Source organism: Zophobas morio, unplaced genomic scaffold, assembly GCF_036711695.1.
Source record: "Zophobas morio isolate AGI-343-1 ecotype UQ-CSIRO unplaced genomic scaffold, CSIRO_AGI_Zmor_V1 ptg000228l, whole genome shotgun sequence".
Taxonomy (NCBI): Eukaryota; Metazoa; Arthropoda; class Insecta; order Coleoptera; family Tenebrionidae; genus Zophobas; species Zophobas morio.
In genome coordinates this window covers 156,049-175,905 of record NW_026972332.1, presented here as the reverse complement: position 1 = coordinate 175,905, position 19,857 = coordinate 156,049, and the positions used below count along the sequence as shown (strand labels likewise).

The 19,857-nt window shown below is 33.7% G+C and overlaps 1 protein-coding gene across 1 annotated transcript; it reads right to left on the bottom strand.

Annotated features, from left to right (window-relative positions):
- Positions 1-1,837: 1,837 nt before the first annotated feature.
- LOC135146460 (uncharacterized) lies at positions 1,838-3,981 on the bottom strand. The gene is made up of 8 exons (XM_064078612.1): positions 3,906-3,981; positions 3,725-3,843; positions 3,426-3,573; positions 3,085-3,286; positions 2,951-3,030; positions 2,812-2,901; positions 2,092-2,753; positions 1,838-2,039 (listed from the first exon to the last, which is right to left on the bottom strand). The coding sequence occupies exons 3-8, from the start codon at positions 3,495-3,497 to the stop codon at positions 1,967-1,969; spliced, it is 1,179 nt and encodes a 392-aa protein (XP_063934682.1). The 5' UTR covers positions 3,498-3,573; positions 3,725-3,843; positions 3,906-3,981; the 3' UTR covers positions 1,838-1,966.
- Between the last annotated feature and the right edge of the window lie 15,876 nt (positions 3,982-19,857).

Sequence of the window (19,857 nt, the reverse complement as noted above, 5' to 3'; positions counted from 1 at the left end):
TTGAAAATGGGACTATGGCCCACGCCCTACCTGAGGACCAAAACCAAAATAAATTTAATTATCTTAAGTTTATAGTGCACATGTTACTATTAATACCAGTATCTCTTTATAAGATATACTATTATTTTTCACTCTTAAGCTTTAATATAAACAATTAAATTTAATAAAAAGAGGTTCCATTGCGTGATCTAACCCCTATCCTCCAACGTTTAAAAGGTATCTGAGCCTACCCAAGGAAGTACTTCTATTAAGTTGAGACTGAGGCTTTCCAACAGTGATACAACATATAAATTTGCAGTAGAGCAGATTAAGCTTTAATAAACCGTTTTAGATTTCTCACCACGCCGAAAAAGGCCGCCCACTTTGAGGGAGAAGTGAAACCTTAGTTAATGGAGTCCTATAAAACCGACAAGGTGGTTAAAAAATTTTGTCTGGAGTTGCTTTCAAAAAAGCTCAATAGTAATTTGGTAACAAAATTCCTCATACTTCTGTCCCTTTATCTTAGTTTTATTTTTTTTTCTTATACGTGTTTTAACAGGTGCTTTTCAATTATATACTGCGATAAAATATATAATTTTATTTTCATTTTACGTTAGTTTATAGACTAAATTTATTAATCGGAATAGACTTCTATTTGCGCAAAGCTTCTGGCATAAAATTACAGATAGGCATTAAGGATTTTAGAATAAACCAATTAACTAATTCTACCATACGCATTTTTTAAGTGACTTTGTGCAACTGCTCGGTAAGTCGAGCGCAGACTGCTTAGCTTTACTTTTGGTACTAGCGCACACCCTTATTACCTCTTAAAGGAATAAAATGACTGACCCAGAAATCTGGGAATATTTAGTCTTATCCGATCACCTTCTTTATGACATGGTATCTTATATAAACGAATACTACTTTAGTGCGTGTAAATGCTGGAACCACTTAGCAGGTATTTCGCAAGGGTCCTCTCATTTTTGCCTTCGCACTTTACAGTTGCGGTTTACCGCCGCTGGCCAAACTTATAAGTGAGTTACTCTGTACACGGGGCATAAGCCATTTTTCTGTTGAATATTTTAACAGTACTTTAAGTAGTAAATAAATAATCTCACAATAACATACTAATATAATAGTCTTAAATCACCACTGTCGAGATTAAAAACAACTTATAAAAGGAACGCGATTAATTCGATAGAAGGGTAGACAAAAAATTCTTTTAAGAAATTTTAGGTATAAAATAAGGGAGCGATCCGCTATACGCGCTCTTGCAGCAATATGTAAGTCTGTTCTCACTGTGTTGGAAAGGTTACAACGGCATAAAGATTGATGCTAAAAAAAAAGTTAAGAACCATAAGTCATTCCTTAGGTAATTTATGAACCAAGTTTGTTCACTATGTAAAAGCGGATTTTTATAAGAAATTTTACGACTTTAGAAGAGAATATCAACAAAAAAGGCTCCCAAGCTAGTCTCTTTTTTAAGAAAAAAAACACTTCTTTTCAAGATACTCCTTATTATCTCAAAGTTTGATCTAAATGCGCCGCTCTCAGCAATAAACTCAAATAATATTACCAAAACAGCCGTTTACCAATACATTTTTATTAAAACTTATTGATAAACGACAACCTGTTCAAGTATTTAAAATTTATATAATTAATGTATGAAAAAGGGATGAGTCTCCCTTCGGATGGGAAACTGGCAAGCAGCTATGCAGGTCTTATTGATAAAAGGCCTCAAACCTTACATTCCCCTGCAGACACCAAGCGCATATAATGATATTAACGATTAGTAAAATATAATAAAAAAGATATCCAACTTTATTTACAGTGCCATAAAAAAGTATAAAATCCAGTAATAAAACCCTCAGTGATGCAAATTTCTTCTCTTTTAAATAATAATTAAACGGTAGCGAGAACAACTGAAAAGTTTCTACGCGGAAAAGCGTTTTTACAATGCCAGTGCCACGCCAAAAAACGCAATTTTTCAACTTCTGCTACGGCTTCGCCGTCGCGAGCGCTTCCTTCGTTTCGAAGCGCGATGGCTTGAACGATCTTTTCTATAATAAAAACTTATAATTTTTACATAAGCAGAAACCTGCATTACACTACCTTGTTCGCTTCGATCTCGACCGAGATCGATTTTTCGAGGAGCTGCTTTTGGAGGTCTCATGCTTATGTTTCTTTTTACTCATCTGATAAGACTTTTCAAGCAAATCGTCCAGTTTCATACCAAAAGATTGCGAGTCCTGCGACTCTCTGTCATCTTCATCCGCCCTAGCGTGCCTAACACTGCCAGTTTTATGTTTATGCTTATTACCAACTGCCTCTTTATTAATTTTCTCATCGCCCGATTCGGAAGAGTAATCCAGAAAAACATTATTTACATCCTTATCAGAGTTTTTTTTTAACTGGATGACTACCGATTGTTCCTTTTCTGAAGGCGAACAGCAGCCCTTGACAGTGGTGCGAGGGCTTCTGGGAATTTCTTGACTTCCCTTCAGACCTCTCGCTCCTCCAGTGGCATCGCTATTCTCTTCATCCGAAACTTGGTATTGGACCAACGATGCGGTTTTACTTTCGCTGTGAAGCTTTTCATTAAAACTAACATCTTCCGTTTTGATAGACTTTTCTTCTGAATCACAAACTCCAGCATCATCTTTAAGATTAACGGATTCTTTTTTACTTAAACGTTCGCAGATGAATTTATAAAAAGGGTAAAGGGGATGCTCTTTGAAGAGAAAAGCAACAAGCGGGTTATCCTTTAGAACAGCCTAAAAATAATAGATATTAAAAAAAAAATAAAGGCAAGCAAGCACAGACGAGTGACACCTTCAACGCAATTTCGTAGGATGTCCCAAAAGCCGTAACAAACTCGCACGTTTTTTTAATTATAATAAACACGCCTTTGTTTATTGGAATCTAAAGGAAAAGTTGCAAAGAAAAACTTGAAAACAATAATAAAGCGAACCCACTGGATGCTGTCAGGAATCTCAAAATCATAACATGGCATAGGCGGTCTTGACTGGCGATCAATAGGCAATGCTCGACCTTTGCAGGAACTGCGGTTATAAATTAATCGCAGAAAGCAGTGATATGAGTCACCTTCAGCGAGACACTTCGCGGTCGGGCCGTCGTAAATCTCCTCTCTTTCTAATTCCAACGGAGGCTCCGAAGGAAGCGACGGCCGGTCCGAAGCAAAATTAGCGCAAAGCTTGAAATCTCTTTCACAGTCTTTTAAGTAGGCCGCAACTCCTTCTTTATTGCTACTTTCGAGGAGAATTAAAGGATTTTCACTTTGAATGTCCTTAAAGTTTTACGTAATTGTTAAAAAATAGTTATAGCAACTACTACTATAAATATAACTTATTTATTAAAATCGAGAAAAGTTAAGCAACAAAAATAAAAATTTGCAAAAATTAAAAATTAGTTAAAATTATAAATACTTGGTTGTTTAGGTAATAATAACGTTCACTCTGTAAAAAATCAAATTCGTCTCTGTCATGCTCCGGGATCATATCTATAAAGTCATAAGAAAATTTTCTTCTCTTTTGAAATTCTCTTTCAGAGGAGGAAAGAGACCGGATGTCACACCTTTATAAGTATGTATTAACGGAAACATAGAAGTCCTAAAATATAGTAAATCTATAAGCGAATACTACCAAAGTATATCAATAGTTTATCAATAATTAAAGCGCTATCACATAATATAAAAAAACACTGAAGCAGAATAATGCCTAAAAACCTGTCTATCTTTAGTCTCTCATCACCATTCCAAGATACAAGAAAAGTTTCATCATTAATAGAGGCTGCTAAATGTGCATTATTTATTAAATGGCAAGAATACCCTATTACTATTTGCTCCTAACGTTATGGATAGAATAATAGAATTAAAGCAAATAAAACGATTACAAATATTTACAAACACTATTAAAATCGCTGCTTAATAGTGTTTTTTTAACATCTTTCAATCTTTTCTGCTCTTCCCATAAACCGAGTCCTAGCCCCGCAAAAGGTTCCTGTGAGGAACTTTGAGACGCCCTTTCATGAGTCATTTTGAAGTATAAATTATTATAAGTTTCAAAAAGGGCTTAGTTTTTCATTTGTAAAGAACAAAACACGCAGAGCCACGTGGAACATTGAAAGTTTTTGTATGCATTTAGTAGAGCCGTTTAATTTCGCGTTGTTAGGGAAAGCTGTATAGTAAATACGGTTATAACGACGAGTGTTGTACTAAAGTACAACTACTTTGAAGTTTCTACAGTTATAATCGCCATTAGAATGCAAACTGCAACTTCAGTTCTTTACTTTGTTAAGCAATAGCGCAGGGGAAAACATTTACTAAGTGATATAACTTTAATACTCCTATTCTGGAGCTCTTATGTGATTTTTTAATTCTAAGATACCTTGTTGAGGAATGCGTTAAGTTAAATACTGTAATCAACTTGAAAAAAAAAAAATTAAAAATTTTTTTTTTATGCGACAATGCTTGCTAAATAGGCACAAAAAGTTAAGCCCTCGTCGATTGTAATATCTGCTTTGAAGTAAAAACTAATGTGCCCTTTAAGCCATATATGATATCTTACAACTTTTCAGAGTGAAAATTCAAAATTAAATGTTCTGAAAAAACCCGACAGTAGCACTTGTACTCCTCGATATTTTCTCGTTAAGTAGAGCGTTTAACACAAACTTTAGGCCTACCTGAGCTAGACTTTATACCAGTGCTTAAGTTAAAACAATAATGGTATATGGTTTCTGTAAAAAGTAGCCTCAGCTCAAAATAGGTGGGTATTTTTTTCCTGGTTGGTCTAAATATGCTGTCAACACCAGTCTCGTTTCTGGAAGATCTTTCCGTAGTGGCGGTAGTGTTCCTCGTTGTGAAGAGCTGATTGCTTTGAATTATTACAGGCACACTAAACCCTAAACATACCAAAGGTAACTCAACTATCAAGCTAATTAAATAAAAACTGTAACATTGAAAAACATCATAAATAATATATTTCGGTTTTTTTAAGTCTGAATAATAAGACCTGAACTGGTTAACTAAAATTAGAACGCCTCACTCGATTAGAGAAATAAAGAAGACTAAGGGCTTTGTCACCTTTAACTTATTATAGAATACTGGTCTGGTAAAGGACTTATACTCATTATACTACATCTGAAACGAACTAAGGAGTATAATGACTTTCACGGCAACAGGAAGATGTAATGAAAATAAACCATTGATATATTAATTAAAGATTTAATTTTTGAAGCAGAATAAGAACAGAATATGAGAATGTAAATTTCTGTATATACCTCATTATACCGAAGTAAAATCCTAACACGAATTTCACCTTATAAAATTACGTGTCCCATAGTAGAGTCAGTCATGAGGCTCTAATATTACTCTCACAAAAGATCAGAGGAACTATGTTTACGCCGGATCATAGTTCTTCTAAAAAATTAGCTAGGAGGGTAACTGTAAAATAGTCTGTTTTAACTCATCCCCTTTAAAATGCACACATATACACCCGAATGCAATAAGTCTAAATTTTTTTTTGTTTATATAAATCTTGACTCTTACCCCTATTCAACTTGTTGACAATGTGCAGCCCACAAAAGGGACTAAGGTTAACGAAAGCGTAATATGTTAAAGCCTATAGGAGTACATATTTAAAACTATTGATATCCTTATGACGTATGTGATGCACTCACTAGAAAAGAGTTTTTTCAAAAAAAATTTAAGGGCCCTGATTTTTTCGTTTATAGCGCTATGGCTCATCAAAAGAAAAGTGGCTTGTCGATTCATGAAACTAGTTTTCCCAACTTGCATTAGAAGTGGTTATCCCTTTTTAAGCCATAGTTATGTTGAAAAAAAAGTTTAATCCAACTTAGAGGCACCTGCTATAAAAATTATTTTATTTACTACTGATAAGTAACATCACGTATGACCCTTTTTCCCTTGCGCATATAACAAATTATAAGTTATACCAAATTAATCTATCTGGTTTAATTTCTTATTTGCTTACATAAAATTGAACAAGAAGTTAGCTATGCTCTATGCATTATAAATATTTTTAAATAAAGTTTCTAAATCTATATATATAGTAAAACTAGTTAACTTAGTAATTACTTAATTGTCCTCTAGACTACTGTGCCTTTTAATAAATTCAGTTATAACTCCCTCTAAACGTTTAGTTTTTGTTCTAACCCTCTAGACTAAAACAATAACTTTTACAATATCGCTGGTCCTCAGGGCCAACGTAAAACTAAAACGCTAAAGACGCGTTAAAAACCGAAAAAGAAAAAAGGGAAGAAGGAGCAAAAAAGGATGGACAAGGCACACTACGTTTTATTAAAATATATATATACACTATCGTTCAAAATAGTTTCTATATTTAAATTTTTTCGTGAAAATTCTAGAACGCTTTAGTTAATAATTGGTTATATTGATCCCTTATATATATATAAGTTTAGATTGAGATCTATTTAATGTAGTTTGTGTTAGAGATATTGCTTTTTTAAGTCTTCATCGCTTTTTAAAGTTTAAGTATTGATTGAAACGATTTTGCACGTGGCACCCCTTCTGTTTCAGTCTTTCTATGAAATTTTCATGATCACTCCACCATAGGGGGTATTTTTTTAGCGTTCGAGTGAATATAAAGGATAGTTCATTTAGAGAAACTTAATTTAATAATGCGTAAACTTTCAATCGATAAAGAAAATAATATAAATTGTCTTTTAGATTTAGGCGACCCTTATACTGAAATCGCTCGTGAAGGTGGTGTCAGTAAGACCACAATATCCAGGATCAAAGCACAGTATATTAATCGCCCTTGCAATGAATCTGGGCATCCAAAGATTATGAAAAAACGGGATGTAGCTCAAATTGTACGACAAGTGGCAGTGGGTGTATTTGAATCTGCACAGAAAGCTTCAAAAATAATAGAAACAGCGTAAGATAGACTAGTTTCAAGATCGACCGTATCGAGAGCACTGCATTCTGCTGGTCTCCATGCGAAAAAAAAGTTTATTAAACCCACTTTGACAGGCCGTCACAAGCAACTAGTATTTGAGTTTGCGAAAAAGTACGAAAATTGGCCCATTTCTGACTGGGAAAAAGAAATTCTTCGGACGAGGCCAAGATCAATCGATATGGTTCAGGTGGTATCAGGTGGTGTTGGAAGCTAATCTGACGATAATCAAATACTTGATCACCAGGTGGTGCAAACGTATAAACGTGGAGGAGGATCGATTATGATTTGATCCAGTATAACATCTAAGGGGATCGGATATTTGGAAAACGTGATAGGGAGCATCACCTTAAGCACATGTTTAAACAATTAAGAATGACCTGCCCAGGACATGCGATTTGGTGCCATTCGTCTAGGTGAATGTCTTTTCAGCAAGATAATGCCCATGTCACACTGCACTATCGGTGTGATCATGGCTCCAATTACAGTCGTTCCATATGCTAGGCTGGTCAGCAATCTCTTGATCTCAGTCCCGTTGAGCATGCATGGGGAATCTTGAAGAGAAAATTTGATTATACGAATCAACTCCTGATTACTTGGACGAGCTTGGAAACGTGTACATTCGGAATGGAAAAATATAACACCGGATCAATACTACGGTCGGTTGCCAGTATGCCAAAGAGGATACAAGCGATGATTCTGGCAAAAGGGAACCATACTAATTATTAAAATCTCGTTTATTAGATAAAATATTTTTTCTACCTGCAAAATTGTTTCTATAATCTTTCAACTTTACAAGCTCATATCTTTTCTAATATGAAATCAATATAAAAACCAAGTTTTAACAAAATGTAGCTGGAACATAGAAGTTTACTGTGTATAAATTTTATAGTATTCCATTACGTTATTGATAAGTTATTCTATATTAAATGAAAAACTGCTAAACGTTGAAACAACTTTGCACGATAGTGTATATATCCTATATATTGTAGCAGTAGATAATAAAAGGTACCTAATATACAATACAAAATTATCCTCAATTATTCAAATTTTAAATCCGTGCTGTAAGGTGAATAAATTCTAAAAAATTATCTTTCACACAAAGGTTATAGGATATTTCTTAAATAAAGACAGGTAAAGGCAAAAGACGGTGCACAAGTATGACACGCATCCTTCTTAGTGAGGCCACAAACCCCTTCACTGACTAATTTTTATTTGTAAAATTACTCAATTTGGTGGTTGCTAGTTGAGGGCTGAACGTGCGAGGTCAAAAAACCAAAGAGTTATATGTATGAAGGCTGTGCACGTTTGCGCTCTTTTTCTCTATTTTAGACTTTAGCTCTTTAGAATAAATTGAAATTTTTATACTTTGACCTGTGCCTTTCAGTCAGTCAGCAAAGACTTCCGCCATGCTTTTACCAGAGTGCTCCACTACGCTTCAGCTTGCGTGTTGGAATGTCGCAGGTACTCTTATTGTACCGTGCTCGCGCGTAGTGTTTTTTTTGTTGCGAATTTTTGAAAAACAACTATTGCTTATTTAGGGCTAACGCGGAGTTGGTCCCTTTAATAAAACTTGAGACCCTAAAAGATGTTAAAAAAAGGTTAAACAGCAAAACCTTTTAATTTTCTTTATAAATGCAAAACAATACATATAATAAAATTAGTGAACATGCCAAAAGTATACCCAGTACTACTGGGTTAAATTAGATAAAAAGAAAATAAAATAGTTTGATACTTTAAAATGTGCAATATAAAACCAAAAAGAAAAAAATTTTTTTATAAGACAATACGTTAAGAGATAGTTGAAACTTGGTTTCATTGTACCTTCCGGTAGTGAACTATTGCCACGGCCCCTATGCACAATATTCTAAAAGTTCTTTTAGGTGACACTATGGAATCTTCTAATTTGAATAGTCATTCGCAATCAAAGTATAAGAATTTTACTGAAAAACAAAGGGCCTTTTTTTAATAACTACGATATCACATGAAACTTCAGAAAAATCGTGAAAAACGGTAACCATTAGTGAAAAGTCGCTTCTGCAAGTGTCTTATAAATAGCTACAACGAAGAAAACCTTTAGCTATTTGGATACAGCACTGTAACATTTAGGCCCTATAGTAAATATTATACCAGAGACTACACTGCTTTCCGACGACATAGTTCAGGGGAAATTTGATTTAACCGTCAACATGAAAAAAAGCAAGTGAGGTGGGAGTAAATAGAGATTAAAAGGGATTCAACATGAGGCAACTGAGGAGCGTAACCATACTTTCTTAACTGGCTTCGTGGGGTATTATGAAAATTTGGGATGGAACCTCTTGGTTGCCTTAATTTACCTGGACCTTCTAGCTCAAGGGGACAACTTTGTTTTTTTCTTTGAGCCCGCTATGAAAGCTGCGTACCTCCCGCACAAAAAAAATAAAAAACTTTATTAAGTAAGCGACCCGTACATAACCCGTTTGGAGGCTCTTACAAGTTCAATAATTACAATACATATCTTTTTTATTTATGCATCTCCCCCTGCGCATATTTTTAAACTTTTAAAAAATGAACAGCTGTATAATTCTTCTTTTCCTTATGAGTGAAGTCAGTGTGTTTTACTGGATCAGTGTCAAATCTTGTTTGAGGATCCACGCGGGAGCAATAGGAAATCCGTTTTCTTAAATTATCTTCTCTAATATTTTGATACGACCAACAAAATGCAAAAATTAAAAAAAAGCTAACAGCTTTTAACATTGAAATTATAGGGGAAAGTTTTGGATTAATAGAAGTTAAAGGAATGTATCTCAAATTTCTAATCATAATGATATTGTATGATAACAATAATATTACTACTATTGAAACAAATGGGTCAGTGAGTGAAGATCCTAGAAGATGCCTGAATATAAGGAACTTATTGAGTTTCTGGCGAGGTTTCTATGCACAAAGCAGTGCACTAATAAGCAAAAAAGGCTCGACAGGTGGCATACGATATTTGTAAATTTTTTAAGTCGTCGAATGCTTTGAATACTAAAAAAAGACAAGTTCCTCTAGATTTCATTTATAAATAAATTTTAATTACTTTTTTAAAAAACAATATTAAAGAAAACTTTATAAAAATTATACAGAGGACGAACAAATCTGTTAGCGAGATTAACTGGGAAAAGCAGTTGGCCTCGCTGAAGCCGAGGGGAGCTCTTGAAAGGCTCCTTAAAAAAAAGTTTTATAATAATAAATATCTTTATTTAACTATTATTTATCAAGAATGCATGTAAATAGTTATAACAACTTTAATTATATAATTTACTTATATAAATATTAATTTTGGACTTAAAATTGATTAGAAGCTTTACAAATTTTTTAAAAGAATACATATAAATTGTTATTGTATAGCAGTTTATATTAGAGTTAAATTTAAAATATTTTTAAAAATTTATATATTAAAAATTTTAAAAATAATTTAATAATAATTATTTTATCAAATTAAAAATTTGTATTTTGATAAATTATATAAAAATATTTTAATAAAAGAAACACACATATTTTAAATTTGAAAGGTTTGCAAAAGTGTTACTCGGCAGAAATGAAATCGGGTTGCCTTTTAAATTTCTACGAATAATAAATTAGTAATAAAATTGAAATTTTATAAAAAATAAAAAATTTTCAAGTCAGTAAATTAGACAAATGGCTAATCTCTTTTTCTTGAGTGTAAATGATTCTGTTATCGCTTAAGTTTTATAGTAAAAAGAATGCTTTGCTTGAACACAATGAAGACGATACAAATTACTTATTATTAAGACTTAAAAAAAATTCCCTTAAAAATTAAGACCTTTGAAATGATTTGTAGCAATTTCGCTAATCTTATTTTTTTCCAGGTTCCCAGTTTTAAGTTTTAATAAATAATATAATAAAAATGTAAATAATATATAAATAATAAAAACTTAAAAAACACTTAAATTCTGTAGGCTTTAAAATGTTCCGTTAAAAATTATAAGTAATAGAATGTTTTCTAACAATCTGATATTTTCGACCCTATTACCCAATTTTATAAACGGTCTAAAATTATTTATAAAAATACTCAAATCATATTCATGGCCTTATAAATAGAAAATATTTAAACTAAAAACTTTTTTTTTCCATAAAAATATTTTATACTAAAAAAATTATAAGTTGTTAATTACTTTTTAGCTTTAACAAAAATTATGTTAACATTTTAATAACATACAAATATTTCAAACTTGCTAATTTCAGGAAGACTCCCAAAATGAGATAAAAAAAACCGTTTACTGTTATTTCTCTGTAAATAGTATAAAAAAAGTATACGTAAGTAAAAATACTGTTTTTTCGGATTATAATCTGTAATAAAACTTTAATTTAAAAGTTGTTATAAATTATTAATATCGAAAAAGTGCAACAGTTCATTAAGTGAACTTAAGTGACTTAATAAGGAATAAAATTTTTCGAAAATTCGCTGAATAAAAAATTTTATATGAACAGCACAAAAAATTTTCTTATTAACATTAATATGAAAAAATATATTTTAGATTAACATAGTTGTTAATACTTTGAAAGTATTGCCTTCAAAAAAATCAATTCTTTTATTATACAAGAATTTCCAAGTATTAGTTTATATAATAAAATTCTGTTAAACAAGTTTTTTATGATGAAAGAAAAAAGAATAACACGCAAGTAAAAGGAATAAATAATACACATAAAAGTGGGACATCTTTACCACGAGGTAAGAGACCCATGTGGGCGACACCGTCACTGAATGAGCAACGCCTACTCCTCCTTAAGGGAGGCGAGGTTTCCAAAGGTCAAAGGGCCAGTGGAAGTAATTTTGTTATTATCTAAAAATCTATTTAAAATAATTAGTGCGCATTAGCTACACAATAATATAAAAAAAATCTTTATAATTTCACCAAAAGGTTCAGTGCACTGAAAACTTTGCAACTGATAGAATGGATGTTAGAATTTAAGTTTCTTATAAGAGTAAATAAATTTATAAAAATTTTCTTAATAACGCTAGCCAAATTCTCAAAGAAGAGCGTCTGTTAAAAGCATTTGCTTCTATCAAGGTTGGATTCAAGTGATCATTTTTTTACCAAAAAAGTGAACCATTAGCTGGTAACAAGGGGATTAGAGCTTGCTCACAATTTCTATTAAACTTTTTAAACCTTCAAGCATATCCCCTTGAAAAAGAATAATTGATTATTTCCGGGAAATTATCTATAAGTTGGACTGTAAAAGCTAGTTTACAACTGGGGCTTAGCTTCTATTTTTATTTAAGAGTTTAAAATTTATTTTTTTCTATTTTAACTATATGCAATTGGCTCCACACCGACCAGCATAAGACAATTGTTAGCATAACGGCCATTTTTGGATAATTTGCTCTATTCAGCGCCATCAATGGTGTTGCATGAGCTTACTGCAGCGTGAATCTCTGGACGTGATGGAAGGCGGTGACACTGATGACATCAACGATGACGCTGTGACAAGCGCGCTTATTAATTGAATGACGGCAGATAATATCGGCACATAATATCGGCAAGCTAAACAAGGCAGCTCACTTCGCCACGAATATATAACGAAACAGCAGCTCCTTTCCTATAATTTCTAAAAGATTACTGACGCCATTCTTGATAGAATTGTTTTACATACTATCCTCTCTAGCCGCTCTCCATAACCTTTATTATTTGCTTAATCTTATTTGAACAATCACACCCTCAGTAAGTAAGCGGATGATGTATACATGTAGCTCAGACATTTCGTTTAGGGAGGTTCAAAAGAAATTCTATTTTTCCCTTACTCTTTGCGCTGCACATGAAGAATGGTTTATTTGATGGTTTTATAACTTAAGCAGTGAAAAAAAAGGCGTTCTATAGTACTTAAAAGAACCCCTATAGCACCGGCACCTTATAGATTTCCCACCAGGCCAAAAAGTGGACACCCACCATAAGGGACAGGAATCATTGCTTAAAGTAACTAGTTCTAACGTACCCCCTCACCCTATTAAGTAATTTTCATTTTCATTACAAAATTATCTCCACCCTGGTAAAACAGGTTTTTCTTGGAGGGGGAGGGAGGTTGGCAGAATACGAACACGAGCAATCAAACTCTTAATCTGTGAGAAAATTTTTATACTACTTTAACTAAACGACTTTGTAATGAAAAAAAAAAAAACACGTGCTCAAGGGGAAAGGTGCAAAACGAGAAAATTGGACTACAGTCGTTATATCAGCCATAACTTAAACTGCTTAACCCCTTAGAGGTTACTGGTACTATATTTACCACATGTCCCCTAGGTTCAATTCTCAAGAGTAGGTCTACGGAAATTAGCCCTAAACGACTTACTCGGTCCCTGTAACAATGGTAAGTTTGATACCATGTTTTAACGGATTAGGCACTAAAAACAAAATATAAAAAATTGGTAAATTAGTGTTACCCGTGAACTTTAAGATGAGAATTTGTTACGCTATCTTTTTATTGGACAAAAATGTGTTCATTCTGGATGTAACAAGTTTATTTTTGGTTAGCTAGGTAAGTAAACATTTGTTTTACTGTTTTTTTTTTTAAATACCAATACATAGTGTTTAAATAAGTTTCCTAAATCCGTTTATACTATTTAGTATAACTAGTAAACTTAGTGTTTACTTAGTTGTCCTCTGGATTACTAAGCTATTTAATATCTTCAGCTATAACGCCCTCTAGACGTTTTAGTCTTTTTCCACCCCTCTAGACTTAGACTTAAACCCTAACCCTTATAATATCGCTGGTCCTCCAGGCCAACCTAAAACTAAAACACTAAAGACGCGGTAAAAACTGAAAAAGAAAGAAGGGAAGAAGGTGGAAAGACGGACGAAAACCACCTACGTATTCTATTAAAAAAATATATGTATATATACCATACATATTGTAGCAAATAGATTATGAAGGTACCTAATAGTTACCCTTAATAATTCTAATTTTAAATCCGTGCTGTAAGGTGATTAAATTCTTAACATATAGAACCCAATTTAGAAAACAAATATTGGTCTTTATAGTATAGTTCAACATAGGAAGTGACCTCGCAAAATAAAACAAATCTATTTTAAGCCCCAGAGCTTTGTACGTTAAAGGGTTGATCTAAATTCTCCCATTATGGAGAAAGTTGAGGAGGTCAGCCCCCTTGAGAATATAAGGCCTCTCGGGTTACATAAAGGCTGGCGATGTCTTTGTAATTTAAGCATTTAACATCCCCCCCTCCCTCTTCACAAATTTAGAATATTATTAACATCTGATGAATATTCCAAAGTTGTTACCATAATTTCAAAAAAATGTTTAGGTCATTTATATTTTAAAAAATGTGCGAAATTAAATTTAATTAAGCTTCACGAGAAATATGTATACTAGTATTGCTCCTTTCTCAGGACACAAGATTGATCACCAATCTGAAAGTTATATAGTAGCATTTATTTGTTTAACGGTAGCTATTATTAACACCCCGAAAATAACGAATGTCAGCCTGTTACGTGTTGTTTTAACGATGCTGTTATTACAAACCCGAATTGCAGGTTGGTTATTTACAAAGAACGACAGCGTCATTTAAGCCTACGACCTCTTTTTATAAGAACTTTAACCATTTAGCCTCTGACCATGAGCTCTATTTCTATTGTAGACAAGCAGAGATTTGGTCTTCTGTAAAACTGACTTTAAGTCACCGGTGAATTATGTGGCAGAAAGACGTTGTCCTTGTACTGCATCTAGTTTGCTTAAAATTTATTTAATCACCATCGCTGTACGATTTTAGGTTAAAACTTCCCAGCTGTTTATGATAAATAATATAATGCTTCCAACTTTAAAGAACGACTTGCTACCGAACCCTTTTTCTACCTTTTAGCAGTACGGAGGGAATCCAAGTATAATTTTTGGAATGATAAAAGAATTCCTGATTAATAGCTTAAATTAATCTAACTTGTAGTGCCTATTCATTATTTCATTAAAAGTCCTTGGCGTTGCTATGTCGCGTGCTTTTGGGGTAAAGGCTTGAGTTATTCGGACGGTGCCAATATTTTCAAATATAAAAAGTTTAGTTTAGCACAAGTCATTGCCATCTCTGATGCGTTTTTCCCACTAATGATTTTATCCTCAACGTTCGTTTTACATGTCCATTATGCTAAAAGTAAGGTCGGCATATAGGGAATGTTCATCGCAGGAGTCAAGTCTCTGTTTCTGAAGCAGTTACTTCTACTTAACTTCTCTACCTGCGTTGGCTATCGTAGGACGTCTGTAAGGTACGTACAAGGCTCCGTTATTGTCCTGCCTATGAACAGATTCATCTCAAGAAAAACGACACATTCGGCAGGAAAAACTTCTCTGCTGTATAGGACTATAAGCGAAGTTTGATTAAAATTTTGTAACAGAGTCGAGATGAGTCGAAACCCACAAGGCAACTTAATTTAGCTCGTTTATAAAGATAATGTAATATTTAAACAGTATATGCAGGGTATAATTTGGGTAGACTGCAGCCGTCATGTTAGATTCGCACCTTAATTAGGCTTTGCTTGGAATACTTTACTTTGAACTTTAGAATTTTTTAACCTAATAAACAAAAAAATATAAATCAGAACGCTAGTGTTGTATTGTTAAATTAGTCCTTGCACCAAATAGATGTATGAGGGGCTCCCTTTAGAACAACGGAACCTTTGACTGGTCGATTGGCTACTGTCTTTATTCTTCCTTATTATTTTTATTGTTAAAAATAAATGTTTATCCATTTTTTTCTCCACAAGAGAGTTATTTTTAACGATAACTACACTAGCCATTCGACAAAAACAATTTAGCTATACAATTATTGAAACAATTTTTTTAAATTTTATACTAAATTATGCAACTATGAAATCCGTTTAACCCTCTTATTTCACTCTAGAAATTCCGTAAAATTTTTATACAAAACATTTCGGCGGTGTTATAACACTTTGAAATAATTCTTAATAATCGTATGTATTTTAAATAGTGCCTTTTCCTAGGATCTTATGTAAAGCTTTTGCGTTACTAAGTATTAAATAACAAACAGAGGTTGTTGCTCTAACAATTTAGTTTGACAATATTTTTTAATTCACTTTTTGATTTTATTTTAAAATTAGTCGGTGCAATTCTTAGGGGTCAGATTTTAATAATGCCGGATTTCACTCTTTTGAATATTATCTACAGAGTTTAACAAAACTTTACGCTGTTCGGTTCATCTTTTAAATCGTTAGCTTTTTAGTTAAATTGGCATAGAAAAACAGCAATTAAAGAATAAAAACTTAAAAGCAAACGTAAAACAATAACTTTTACACTTCTGTTAGCCACTACTTAGGCAACATTAAAAGTGGTATATCTTTGTGTATGCATCCGTTAAGTCTACTTCAAAGGGGGAAACTTCACAGTATACACAAAAATAGCATTTTAATGTATAAACATTAACAAAAAATTGTGTATTTAGAAGAAACTCTAAACGATTTTGGTCTCTAAAAGTTCGCACTAACAGTGATACGTTTACTTTTTTGATTAGAAAATTAAGCTGGTAAGTTACAACTTTCGTGGGTCGTGTAGACTTAAGAATCACCAAACGTTTGGCATCAAAGACCCAATTGCCTTCACCAGTTTTTTTAGTATGGTTAAGATTAAAGTTGTTAAAAAGCTTATTAAGATTAATAGAGAGTGCATCAAAAGAAAGCAATAATTATAGTAAGGAATCGTAATATAGCTACTAAACTATACAGGGACTTGTAAAACGATATTTTTAAACATTACAGATGGCTACAGACTAAATGTTGGTCAAGTTGAATACAGAATTAGCATTAGGAGAAGATATATGACCTCAAGTGCAGGCTTCGCATCTAGGCGAGAAAGCGTAAAAAGGTCAAGTTAAATAGATTATTTCTGCAAAATTAAATAAAATTACTTTCATATATAACAAGGTAAAGCTATAGCGATAGCGACTTTGAAGAAAGTGCCACATCGTATGAGAGGTTTTAAAGCGTTATATTGCCCTTGTGACTTGGAGCGCCTCTAAATTTTCTATAATTTGTTAAGATATCAATGACCAAATTTCATGCTTCATTATTTGGGGTGCTGTATATCATATATTAGCCATTCATATTCAAACACATTTTATAAAAAAGCACTCTGACTGCTTGTAGAAGCAAAGACGCTATCTGCGACTTCCGGCTTTTTGTGGCCATGGCACCACTGCGTTATGAAAACAAATTAGCATGAAATCTATTATACCGGCACAATTGCGTATCAATGATAGGCGACGACCGCAGCACCCCCGTCGAAAAGTTTTAATAACGATAGGCTTTTTACTATTGCGTCCTTTACGAGCTGCGAAAAAAAGTAAAAACTTTTATCGACCACCTCTCTTTCTGTTGCCATAATGCCGTTTTATATTACCAATAACACACTTTTTGGGCCAATCTTGTCCTTTAGTGATGCTGGCAAGCCTTTTGAACTTGCTAACACAAGCAAAATACACTTAACGGCGTAGCCTTACCGAGGTGGGAGCCCCCGAACTCGATGGTAGCGCTAATGCAACGCTAAAGCAAATATTAAGGTAGTGGAACATAAACGCTACCTTGTCAACCTACGCTGAACCTCAGTACTCTACCGTTGTGAAGGAAAATGGCGAGAATTATGACGCTCTAACGACTAGAAACTTGCCCACCAGCTTCTTTGCATCTGTTGGCAAATTTCCCCTCACAACTATAGTTGTTAAACACTCGCGTTCTCACCCGAATGCCAGTATAAATGCCAGCAAGGACAGTTAACGATGCGATATATTTTTCGTAAGCCAAGTGACGACTCACACCCTCACTATTTAGAAAACGACAGGCGTTATCTTTTTAAACAGCAAGAAAAAGTATGATTACAGTTTTACCACACATATGGGCGTTACACATTTCTCTTAAACCACTAACAACAGGGTTTCGTCAGATTCTCCTCTCTTACCTTAACTCCTTTTTTATGTGAGCGACGTGTCGCTGCGGTTAACTCATATAGGCAGATCTCTTTTTAAGCAATAACCACGGTCATATACTAGTTGTTAAAACTGCTCACCTGTTCAAGAAAGAAAAATTGCAACGTTAGCTAGTTGAGCTTACTAAAAGGTAACACTGTTGGGTATTACGTTTAATGGCAAGGCCGTCTTAGGGTGACCCCAAGTTAAATATATATGGGAAATCAGCAACAGGCGGCTACGCATCTCTTGTTAACGTTCTGCCTTGCTCCTAAATGAAAACTCTCGTTGCTCAACAACAGGTGGTTGTATGTACTGTGTATATTAACAAACTCGTTCGTGACCTAGCCCACAGCCTAAATAAAAGCTTTCTTGCTTCAAGTAAGACAAAACAATCTATTGCTCTTGCCAACGGACTTAACGGTATTTATGCTAGTTAGAATTAAATACTAAATTTAGATGCCATCACACTAAGATGGTACTGGCAACAGGAGTTCCGCGACGCCTTTTAGTTTATTTTTTGGGCAAAGAGTGAAGACAATTGAGGCGTTAATAAATTCACTTTTTTTATAGACCGAATCCTATTTGTACAAAGCTGGAGGTTTCGGGTAAGCTTTCACATTCGCAAAGGCATTTCGCTATTACAACTCCACTTGTCAAAGGATTTTAGCAGACGTCCCTCTACTCCTCGCCAACGTTCAACTCTATAAACACGACATTGCGGCCATGTGAATCACAACATGCGCAGCTTATTATATGCCGACAACAAAATAGTAAATGCGTCGTTAAAAAGTTCAAACTTATTACATCGGCTCCTGTAGCAAAGCACACTAGCTGGTGTCGACCTAAAGGCGTCAACATAAACCTGGTAAAGAGCAATGCATTTTAAATAAGAAACCCTTTTTTCGTTTCGGGCATAACTGTCTTGAAACCCTCAAGCGAATTTTTTGGAGCCAACAACAGCAAACTGTCCTGTAACAAAACTAATTACTTAATATAGTAACATAACTACTTTACCCACTAGTGTGCGAAAAAAGCAAGATGCGAAAAAAGTTGCGGTATGCATGACAGTATCGAACGGTGCTATATGATGACAAAGAATTCTTCAATTTTAAGCGCTTTCACGGCCGGACAGGTTCGCATTTACACCGCCATTGACACAATGACTGCCGCTTTATGCACGTTTTCTTTTTTACTTTTAGCCCTTGTCGCTATAACGCCTTACTAACTAGCCGCTATAAACGAAGAGAAAAAAATTGCTCTTCCGAGTAACTTAACAACGTACTCGGATTTAGGTAGAGGCTATGCGCTAAGTACAATTATAATTAAATGTACGCCTTGATATTCTTACATTTCTATCAAGTCAGATCACAGGAGGGTTAAAGCAGATTTTGCTCAAACTTTATTATGTGGATAATTACGTTTAATGTTAACGCTTAAAAAAAAATTGTTAACTAACCTCTTTGCACGCTGGAGTTGGAAATGTGACCTACCCGCCCAATAATTTAATAGTATTAAGCACTCTGCGAAATTATTTTTTTAATCTATTAATAATAAAAAGCTCTTCCGTGTTAGGTCTATTTTTTTTTACTCGCGATTAGTATGGAGCAGTTCTACTTAATGATCTGTAGAAGCATATACCCAATAATTACAAATTTATTAGAGTTTTATAACTATTTATTCCGTTGAAAGCATAAGTAAACGATTAAACCCTCATAGAAGGCAAAGAAAACCAGCCCAGTAGAATTTGACACGTAAGCTTTAGGATATATTTGCTGTTAATAACTCTAGAAACCCTTATTTCCATTTTTTTTAAGGTTCATTAGTCAAAAACTGCAGTAAAATTTAAGTAGTCGCTCTTTTTTAAAACTAAGCCGTTTAACTTTGGGCAGAGGCACTAACTCGTAGTAAATATTAAAGGTTACGAGTTCGCTATCCGAATTTCTTAAACCCTAAAAGTGG

What these genes read in the sequence shown, in the direction of transcription:
- LOC135146460 (XM_064078612.1), bottom strand. Translation starts at nt 3,497, where the DNA reads ATGATCCCGGAGCATGACAGAGACGAATTTGATTTTTTACAGAGTGAA. An exon ending in ATTATTACCTAAACAACCAA is followed by an intron (nt 3,287 to 3,425) that starts GTATTTATAATT and finishes TAAAACTTTAAG; the next exon opens with GACATTCAAAGTGAAAATCC. An exon ending in TTCCTGACAGCATCCAGTGG is followed by an intron (nt 2,902 to 2,950) that starts GTTCGCTTTATT and finishes CTTTTCCTTTAG; the next exon opens with ATTCCAATAAACAAAGGCGT.